Source organism: Python bivittatus, unplaced genomic scaffold (genome assembly GCF_059951505.1).
Source record: "Python bivittatus isolate LINGU-HERP-01145 unplaced genomic scaffold, Pbiv_v1 ctg000530_np1212, whole genome shotgun sequence".
Lineage (NCBI taxonomy): Eukaryota > Metazoa > Chordata > Lepidosauria > Squamata > Pythonidae > Python > Python bivittatus.
This window is the reverse complement of record NW_028277085.1, coordinates 6202726-6213662: the sequence shown is the minus strand read 5'-3', so window position 1 is coordinate 6213662 and position 10937 is coordinate 6202726. Positions and strand designations below refer to the sequence as shown.

Genomic DNA, 10937 nt, shown 5'->3' with positions numbered 1-10937 from the left:
CCTCTAGGAAATATGATAAAGAGATAAACACCCAACACAAAGGGATGGGCCCTAACAAAGCCAATCACGCTGCAGCTCTTTCTTTCTTTCTTTTGGAACATTTTTTTTTTTTGGAAAGAAAAAAAATGAAAAGGAAGGAATATTACCTGGAGCTTTGATTGCATTCTGTAATTACAGCAGAACAGCTATTTAATAAAAGCCTAATCCAGGGGAATCCACAAGGTACATCATGGGGTAATTGATTCTACCCCCACCCCGTCATCTTGAATGTTTTAGTCTTTTTATGTACAGTATATAGTTTTTTTTATATAGTTTGATTTTTTTAACTGAATTAATGTGGGTATTTATATTTTTAACTGTTTTTGAGGTTTGATTTTAATTGTGAGCCGCCCAGAGTCACCCTCTGGGGGAGATGGGCAGCATATAAATTGAATGAATGAATAAATAAATTCAATAAATAAATAAATGTAGGTTAATAAATTGTTTCCTTTTCAATGGGGGTGTATGTGTGTGTGTAAAAAGAAGTAAAACTGTAAGGGAGGAGTAAAGGGACAGTGGGAAAAAGTTGTCCAGTTCTTAGCTGATCTTGGAAATTTAGGCAGGGTTAGTCTGATTGATGATACGTGGATGGGAGACCACTAAGAGATCCCAGGACTGTATGTTAGACTGGGAAGTTGAAAAATAGGGTGGAAGGCAGTGGCCTGCCCTGCTGTAATCTCATTCACACCTCCTACAAAAGCATAATGGGATTAGCCTGGTTTTAACTCAATCTCTTGTGTGAACCTGGCCAACTGGGGCTTATCCAACAAACCTTGCTGAAGCAAACCAAAGCTTAGTGTGATCTGCGAAGAGTTTCCCCCGCCCCGCCTCAATATGATGGCTTTGAATTCTTTGCACGCTCACATTCGTATGTTAACCACCATCAGGATCTTTTTCCGTTCCCACCCCAGACGCTGCCACCCGGATTCACATGTTCAGCGGAAGTCGATCCTCCTCGGGACTAACCTGGCCAGAAACCGTTTCTCGGAAATCATCCTTTTTTTCACAGCCAGGAAAGCGAAAGAGAAACCAGCGTGGGGCAGGAGGGCGCGCGCGCGCTGGAAAGTCCCCGAACTCCTGAAAACACGCTTGCGGAAGGCCTCCTGCCTGGCTACTAGTGACGAAACAGCTCTTTGGGGCTTTTTGATTGGACCAGAGAGAGAGCTTTATATAGGCGCAGTGCTCTCGCTGGCTTTATTTGTGGGCCCGGAGGAGAGGCGGCAACTGCCACCATTCCACAGCGATGGCCTCGAAAGAGCTTTTTCTGTGGTGCGTCGTACTGGTGTGGGTCTCCGATCTCACGCAGGCTGATCCAAGTAAGACTTCATGGTTGCGGCTGAAATTCTTTGCTGCGAGTCGGTTGCTGCTCTCTGTCCCGCGGGGTTGGCTGGCAGCGACGTTTGGCCCGGGGTAGAAGCGAGTTACTTACCGGAGGGCGCAGCCTTGGCCGTGCTTAAGAGGCTTTTCTTTATGGATTTAGATTTTTTCCAGGAGCTTCGGGCGCCGTGCGTCTAGCCCGCGAGAGGGGTTGGGGGTGGGCGAGGGGGTCTGGCCCCCGAAACTTGCAGGGCCCTTGCGGGGCTGGGGGTGGTCTTGCGTCTCCTGGGTCTCTGCTGTGTTTAGCCCAGCAGTTTGGAGAAGGATGGGGGTTGTAGTCCTAACCATATCAGCGGAAGCGGGTTGCCTGTCTTTCGGTCGCCTTATATAATCTCGGAGGTTAAAAGAAAAGTTTTGACTCCCTTGTGATACTGGGGCGGGGGAGGAATCTGGTTAGGGGAGTAATGAGGGGAATTCCACTTCGCTTTTTTTCTTATTTCTGTTGACTGATTTCATGGAAGGGAACGAGTGGGGTCTATCCTTTATTTATTGCGTTTTAAACCCGCCTCGTATCCACAGGGTGGTTTAGCATCTTCCAAGTAAGACCAAAACAACAGAACATTTTTTTTCTTTTTTAAATCGAAAGGCAGAAGTGGTGCGTGTGAACAACTACATGGGTGGGGTCGAGGAGCGCTGAGGGCCGTGATGGCGTTCCGGATATGTCGTGTCTCGTTCTTAGCTTCGGGACATCTTTGTTTTCTTTCCTTTGCAACGTTTCTGTCCTGCTCGTGGGGCTCCAAATGCAAAAGGAAAGAAGGGCAGGAGTTGAGTAGCAAGGAAGGGGCCCTGGGTTAAGAATGCCCCGGATACAGACGACCCGTAGTTACAAGTGGAGCCTATTGTAGCAAAATTCGACTTAAATCCACTATGATTTGAGTTAATTGCACAATACTGTACAACTTACATGGTATTGTACAATAATACTGTTCTGGCTTATGTACAAATTCAACTTAAGGACACACTTTGGGAACGGAACTTGTTCTTAAACTGGGGACCACCTGTTTATCCTTTGGTTTGGAAGGGATGACAGTGTGCTGGAAAGAGGCACTCTCTCTGATGAGGTGCCTTCTCCAGAAGTAAAATAAAATAGAAATGAAGTGCTGTTCTAGAGTTTCACAGTAGTTGTTAGGTTTGAGCAAACAGGAAACTTTGGAGTCTGGGAACAGTGGGAGGAAGGTCGGGCTGTTAATTCCTCACACCTACCAGCCTTTAGTTAGCTCTAAATCCTTGTTCTCCAACCTTTGCAACTTTAAGATACATGGACTTCAAGCCATGGAATTTCATGCTGGCTGAGGAATTCTGGGACTTGAAGTCCACATGTTTTAAAGTTGCAGAGGTTGAAAAACTGCTCTAAATTGTAGGTCCTACTTTATCTACTCTTCGTTCATCTGAAACTCAGGGTGGAGATGGAGTTTGAGGAAGCTTCTGGATTGGGAACTGGCCAGCATGGAAGAGACTATAGCACACACTACCTTCTGCTAACCGTCTGTTGGAAATTGCCATTTCCTAAGAAAACTGTTTTTATATTTTTATATTATATTATAAAACAATGTTTTAAAAAAGATTGTTGGACTTTATTAACATGCAGGATGTCTGTTGATAAATCCAGGGATGTTGTATTTATAGACCTTTTCCCTGAGAGCTACAGGATGACCAAAATGGAGTTTTGGCCATGATTAGGAGGGCAGTGATCAAATGTTGCTCCTATTTTCACTTGCCTTTTCAGCTGATGCTTTGGAAACATAATTTCCAACCTTTACCAAGACAGGGGAGCCTACTTTTAGCCAAAGGATACATTTGGGGACCCGCTTATTTGCTCTTTTTTTTTTTATCACCCATAACTTTCTAAAGAGGTGGTCCTCTTATTGTGCACTACTTACATGAAGCTACCTGAATGAGCTATTGCCAGTTGGGTCTTGTGGGCTTGCAAATAGTGTTCTCTCTGGAAGCAACGTCTGTGGACCAAACTTATGGGTATGATGGAGAAAACATGGGGCAAGATGACCTGGGTTTGCAACAGATTCTTCTTTTTCCTCCAATCTACAGAAGCTCCTGTTGTGCAAGTGTATTCCCGCCATCCTGTGACACATGGCAAGGAAAATGTTTTGCACTGCTACGCGGAGAATTTCCACCCTCCAAAAATCAATGTCACTCTCCTGAAGAATAATGTTAAATTAGCTAACGTCAAGCAGTCTGACCTTTCTTTCAAGGAAGACTGGACCTTCCAGCTTCTGACTTACGCTACGGTGGTTCCAAATGGAAATGATGAATATTTGTGCGTGGTGGACCACCAGGCCCTGGACAAACCAGTCACTGTCAAATGGGGTAACTACTTTGGGTTACTGTCTTTCCATTCCATCGCCTCCTCCCCTCTTCCACTCGAAACGGGAATAGTTAACTTGTCCTGGTCCATGGACAGGCCAGAGAATACATCATGAGAATCGCCAGTCCAGCCTCTCTTCACATGTTGCCAATCTAGTCTTCCCACTCACCGAGCCTGCATGGCCACTGGTGAGGGATTCTGGGAATTGTAGTTCAGCAACATCTCGAGAGTTACAAGTTGCCCACCTGTCCTGTGAAGGGGCCTGTCCAATGAATCTGTGTCCTGTGCATTGAAGCAATGTTCTGTTTAGCCCAGTCCTAGCTTCTAGTGAACCAGGATGCTCCGTTTGATTTCTCACACTTCCCAACATTCCAGCTACCATATGGGGAGTGATTAAACAAACCATGGCTTATTTTTGTCAGCCTTTGATAGTCGAGCAGTCAGAAAACAAACCATACGTGAACTACTGGAATTCTACTTTATCGTCATAGGGTGTAATAGCAGAACTCTGCAAATGATAATAGGAGGTCCCTTTCTGTGTCTCAGGATTTCAGTAAGACATGTTTTTAAAAAGAAAAAAAATACAACAAGCTCGCCACGTCCTGTTTTTATTATTATGTATTAAATTTGTATGCTGCCCAACTCCCAACGATTCTGGGCAGTTCACTAGTAAACGTCATGAAAAAGAGTCTGTTATAGATCTGTATGTTACTACTGGGCTCTGTTGTTTCCACTCTTCCCAACATCACTTTAAGATTATCTCTCTTGAGTTTCCTCTGAAATATAATAAATGTATTCTACAAATTTCTACATGTGATAGAAAATGTTGCCAGAAAGCTTTTTAACCGTTTCCTATTATTTAAGAAAAAAAAAAAATTGGGGTGGATTTCTTGCTGAGTGCATGCAGAGCAGTAGCAAATTACAGGCTTAGACTCTGTAGGCCCTCAATGATTTGACATCTATTTGAAGAAATGCGTGCTGAAAATTTGTTCTCTTTGTCTTCTACAGAGCAGGATCACTAAGCCAGTAATCTGCAGTCTATAAGGTAAGAGATGGATGTTTCATGAAAAGTATAGTTCACATGCAATACGCAAATGTGTGTATTATTACTAAGGGAGTAAAAGATTAGCTTGCTCTCAAAAAAGAAAGCAGTAGACAAAATGAAGCCAGAGAACCGTGTGTTTAACAGCTTTCAGCAGGAGAGAGGGCTGTAAAAAGAGGAGAGAAAACTGGTGCTTTAGATCAGCTTTTCTCAACCTTGGCAACTTTTAAGATGTGTGGACTTCAATTCCCAGATTTCCCCAGCCAGCATGAGGTTGCCAAGGTTGAGAAATGCTGTGTTAAAATATTATACGTGTCGCAGCCAACTTATGGGCTCCCTGAAAAAGCCATATTTTAACAGATTTCTGGAAAGCCACAAGGGTCAAAGCCAACTGACCGTTTTGCAGAAACCCTTTTGAAGTAACGTGATATAAATTATTGCAGTAAATAAAATGTACCTGAATATAGATGAGTAAAATTTTGATCTCACATGACAGGGAGGGGAAAAAAACCCAATTTTGGGATAGACATGAAGGTATCTATATGCCATTTCTAATCAGATTTCCTATACAATAATAATATGGCTAAAGTAGCTAATATTTTTAAAACCCTGTACAAGGTTTTTTTTAAACAAAAACACAAGGTGGTCTGGATATTTTATCTAAAACACTTTTTAAAAAGGATGGCATAGGAAAATAAGCAAATTAAGATCTTAATTCTTCCTAAAAATCAAATAATGCAGATTAAGAGGATTTTTTTTTAAGGTGCTGGTGACCAAGAAAAACCTATAGACAATGGTGCATTATTTCTACCTAAACACTAGAGTTCTTTTAATGGTGGGGCTTTCACAAATAATTTTTATATATATAAAAGAGTGTTGCATATGAGGAAATTTGAATCCAGGAACCAAGATTATATAGGCTACTGCAGTGTTTTTCAAACTTGGCCAGTTTAAGATGTGTGGACCAACTCCCAGAATTCCCTAACCAGGATGCATGAATTATGGGAATTCAAGTTCACACATGTTGGCTGGGGAATGCTGGGAGTTGAAGTCCACACATCTTAAAGTGGCCAAGTTTGAAAAACACTGGGCTAGTGTGTGTGTGTGCGTGGGCACACGTGTGCGCGCAGAATACAGATGTCAAAAAGTGTAAAAGTGTAGAACACAATAGCCAAAAGAACTGTAATTAATATTTATATTGCACTTTAAAGAGTTGAAAACGCCTTTCACAAACGTGTGGTAATCCTCATTAGATCCCTGCACGACTCTTGCAATACTCTGAAGGGCTTAAAAATACTTTCCCAGGTTTGTATTTTGTACATCCTCAACACAATCTGGTGAAGGGGGACTCAGACACTGACGCAGAAAGTTTAGTTGGCTTTCCGATCCAGTTTATCATCTACTGTACCGCATTTCCTCTTACTGTTTTTTTAATAATAATGTCTTTTTTCTCCAGATTTGATCAACACTGGTTCCAAAGGATATGCTTATGAGATTTGAGTTGACTTCCTATACTCTTTCTGCTCATGATTGATTGGGGAGCACCACTTTCAGATTTTTAAAGCAGTGCATTTTCAGCTTTTCTGGAAAGGATTAAAGATAGCCTTACAAATTTGGACCTGTGTGTGATTATATAAGTTTTCCTATATTTTATATGAACGCTTAAAAGCTTCACCGCTTTCTCTCCACTACTACTTGTTAAATCTTCTGGGAATATTAGTTTGCCTCAATTTGCTTATTAAAGATAATAATGGGGCCAGATGACTTTCAAAAAATGATAGTTAAATTTATAAACTGCGAGATATGTTGATCTTTAGGGCCACAGGTGCAGATATACTACAGCATATTAAGAGTGCATATTTCCTTAGAGCATACTATAAAACGCTTGAGGTTGAGTTTCCAGAGGATGTGGGTTGTGTAGCAGGTGTCTGACACTGATAAAAAAATTGTTGTCCTTTGAAAGCGGGGAGAGGACTGCTTCTGAGGTATTCAGAAACCACCGAGTGACCTTGTTATGAGACCATCTATGACCCTAGTGTAGCCAAAAGCGAATTAACATAGTTTACTCACACCCCTGAGGTGGAAATGTTAGGAAACTGAACGCGCTAAGCTTATTATGGGATGTTAGTATGGGTAAGCAAATCAAGTGCATTTGCTTACCCATGTAGCCAATCATGTTTTTATACATACCTCCTTCCTTATTTTTTGACAATGTAAAGACTGATGTAGGACTTTGCTCAACGTTCTTTCTTCGGAGAGATGGGACCCTTCTTGCCAAAGGGTGGTCTTTTTACCTCAATAAAAAGAATGAAAGGATTCCCTGACTCGGTGTGTTGATTGGACCTTGCGTGCCAGGTAGACGCCACTCTTTTGTGGCCAACGGTTTAGTTGACACGTAGCAGAATGTAAATTCGTTTTGTAATCCTCCACTAATGTAAAGGTAATCCTCCAATAAAGGCCTTCTAACAGCATTTTCTTTGGAACGTCGTGGCTTTGAATGATTTAATAATTCCTGAAGTAAAATTGCACAGTGGGTGGCTTTGCAATGCAATTCCAAGCGGGCTTACTCAGAAGGAAGATACAGAAAATACTCTTTGCTGCTAGCTAGAAGTGGTTCAGAGTTTTGAGCGCTGGATCTGGTAGCCCTGCATTATTTATTGTATGAGTCCCATTATCTAGGGTGGAATGAACCACAAAGTAACCACTGAGCTGGGTTTGCATAATGCAACGGGCTAAAATACTGAAATTTAAGGTTTGGTGTGTCATGGAAACCCATGAAACGCAGTGTTTCATCCAGAACAGCACCAGGTCTGTGGGCTTAGGTATATTTTTAATTTCTCAGGATGGTGTTGGAATAAATTTACCCTCTTAATTCCTCCACAAATTGTTTCTCCTAGCCATCCCCCTCCCTGCAGAAAAATCCCCAGATCAACTATCACAGAGCACAAGGGGGTTAAAAATATCAAGATGGCAGCACAACAAGCATTCAAAGTCCCACCCCTTTTCCATGCACATCGTGATACCCATAAAAGGGTGGGGCTTTGATGGCATGGTTGTGGCCACCTCCTCGACCTTTTGAAGCCCCCAGCAGACACCTCTGAAGGAGCGCTTGGATTGCCATTTTCCTCCCCTGTCCTTTGGGTTTAATCTCAGAAATTCCTTGATTTTATCTCAATTCAAATCCCAACAGATGTAAAACACGGCCAACTTGGCTGTTGATGTGTATGGTGTGAAATGCAACAAGAAGGCGAAATATTGGAAAAGGAAAGGATTGTTGGAAGAATGTCTTCCCTATGGTTTGTTCCTTGCTCAGGTCAAAACACCAGACACTAAGAGTTTTTTAAAAAAGCGCACGCAAGGCAAAAGCATTGAGTGCCACTGGCCCCATGCAAAGGGTGCAGGACACTTTTATACAGGTAATTCTCGACTTAATGACCACAATTGGGACCAGAACTGTCACCAAGCAGTGTGGTCGTTGAGTGAATTGTGCCTGATTTTATTATCTTTTTGCCATGGTCGTTAAGCGAATCATCATTAAATGAATCTAGCTTCCCTCATTGACTTTGCTTGTTGGAAGCCTAGGAAGGTCGGTAATGGTGATCATGGGATCCTAGAATGCTGCAACCGTCGCAAATACATGCTGGTTGCCAAGCGCCCGAATTTTGATCACGTGATTACGGGGATGTGAGGTTCATAAGCGCAAGGACTGGTCGTAAGTTACTTTTTTTAATGTAATTCCGAATGGTCATTAAGTGAATGATCATAAGTTGAGGACTACCTGTAGTCAAGTATAAACAACTAGTTTGTGCATTGTGTTGCCTTTAAAACTCAGGCACTCCAGTTGGCATGGAGCTGAAAAGAACTTGGTGGCTGAACTGGGACAGGGAGACACTAACTTTGCAAAGTGCCCCCCCCCCAGTACAAATCACAAGTACTTCAGGCAAAGTGAAAGGGGGGATCAAGTCTTTATATAGAGTACAGAAACAAATAATATATACATTCGATACATGGGTTGCATGAGAAAGCGACAAATCAAACAATAAAAGACACTGATTAGATGTGAGAGAAGACAGCCTTAAAATACGTTACATCTTCCTCTTTCCCATCCAGGTTTGTTTCTTTAACACTTGCAACACTCAAGTGTTTAGTTTCTGAATAGGCTAGTTTTCGCACAATGAAGGGAAATGGTTTTGGCTAAAAGGAAAACATGGTTCCTGAACGTCAAAAGGAGGGGTGGATGCCCTGCTAAAATGCCAATGTCACCTGTATTAAAAAGCGAATAAGGAAGGCTAAAGTTGCAGGTTACACCTAATTCTAAATTCCTCAAGTTTCGCTTTCCTAATAAGGCATAGCTTGAATTCTCATCTCTGTTGCCAGACGTTTCTCCTTATCTGCCTTGGTGACTTGCTTCTTTATAACGGCAAAGCCTTAACACTTCCCTTCTAAAATGGCATTAATTTAGCTTTCTAATACTGTAACTACTTTCCAACAGTACCTAAAAAGCTGCTGCTTTTTAATTTCTCAGGAAAAAAAAGAAGTCAATGAGTCAGTGGAGTTGCAGAAATAAAACACTTCAACAAACTTTGCAAGCTAATATTTATTTATTTATTTATTTATTTATTTATTTATTTATTCACTTCCTTACTTAAACAATTTATATGGCCGCCCAACTCACTCACGGTGACAACACTAGGTTCAGACAAACCCCTCAGTGGGCTCTCTATCAACCTGGGATCCCCAGGCCCGCTGGCACAACCATGTTTTCAAGGCCTTGCAGAAGAGTGTCAAGGTAGAGGCCAATCTTATCTCTGCTGGGATGATGTTCCACAGGGAGGGAGCCACCACAGAGGAGGCCCTTCTTGGTCCCACTAGATGGACTTCCTTAATAGAGGGGACCCGTAACATACCCTGCCTCCCTGATCTGGTGGGTTGGGCAGATGAAACTGGGAAAAGGCGGTCCTTCAAATAACCTGGCCCCAAGCCATGTAGGGTGTTAAAGATGACAACCAGCACCTTGAATTGGACCGGGAAGCAAACCGGCAGCCAATGCAGCTCCCGCAAGAGAGGTGACATGAGTGCAAATCTAGGTTTGCACAAAACTATGTGGGCCACCCCATTCTGAACCAATTGAAGCTTCTGGATACTTTTCAAGGGCAGCCCCATGTAGAGCGCATTACAGTAGTCAAGGTGGGAGGTGACTAGGACGTGGATGACTGTGAGCAGGTCCAGCAATAAATAATAGAATAATCTAGAATAAACCTCTAGAGCAGTGCTTCTTAAAGTGTGGTCCTGAACCCCTGGGGTTCCCCTCTTAGGAGGTCTGCAAAATCAAATTTATTTGTCAGCCTATGTTGAAAAGCAATACAATATTAAACTCCCATCCAACAATCGTGAGAAGCAGCAGCAAATGCGTCCATTTTCATTTTTAGTATGGTAAACATCGATAAATATCACCCATACAAGCAAAATCTCTTTGGGGGTCCTCCATCATTTTTAAAAGTGGGAAGGGGTCCCAAGAGCAAAAAGTTTAAGAAACACTGCTCTAGTTTTCTAAAAATAAAGCTGGTGCTTTACAGAATTATTAGAGCCTTTTCTTCTTTGGAACAGGGAAGGCACTCTGCACAAAACAGAGAAATGATCCATAAACAGATGCCTGTAAAAACATATGAGCATTTTCATCCCCAACGCCCCATAACAACTCAGTGTCTGTATTCCTAAAATACTGACCTGGTTTTTTAACCCCATTTCTGGATTTGCTCAAAGCACCCACCAAAGGGACTGTGCATTTATTCACGTATGTATTTATCATATTTATATACGGCTTTCTGGAGTACAGCATCTCAAATTGTTTACAATAAAAACAATAGGGTATTTAGTAAATAATGCATTCAAACATTAATATTTGATTTTAAAAAATTAAAGAGTAGGGAAGAGGAAAATAAAGCGAGCACCACACTAAGCTATGTGCGATCTGGCCAAGATTCTCAACTAAGCTTAGCTTAGTGCAATGGTTAGGCCTTTAACTCAGCTGGTGAAGTGTGTTGCACAGACAATATTTAGCAACAATATTTCTCAGACTCACACTGGATGGGGATCTCCACGGCAGTAAATAATCCTGGTGTCACTTGGTTTGTAAGTAAATGCTTCAAAATCATA

General features: G+C 42.0%; 1 protein-coding gene across 1 annotated transcript; it reads left to right on the top strand.

Annotated features, from left to right (window-relative positions):
* The first annotated feature begins 1198 nt into the window (after window positions 1-1198).
* Window positions 1199-7252, top strand: B2M (beta-2-microglobulin). Its single transcript, XM_007426771.3, has 4 exons — window positions 1199-1355; window positions 3463-3741; window positions 4748-4784; window positions 6238-7252. The coding sequence occupies exons 1-3, from the start codon at window positions 1283-1285 to the stop codon at window positions 4759-4761; spliced, it is 366 nt and encodes a 121-aa protein (XP_007426833.1). The 5' UTR covers window positions 1199-1282; the 3' UTR covers window positions 4762-4784; window positions 6238-7252.
* Window positions 7253-10937: the final 3685 nt, after the last annotated feature.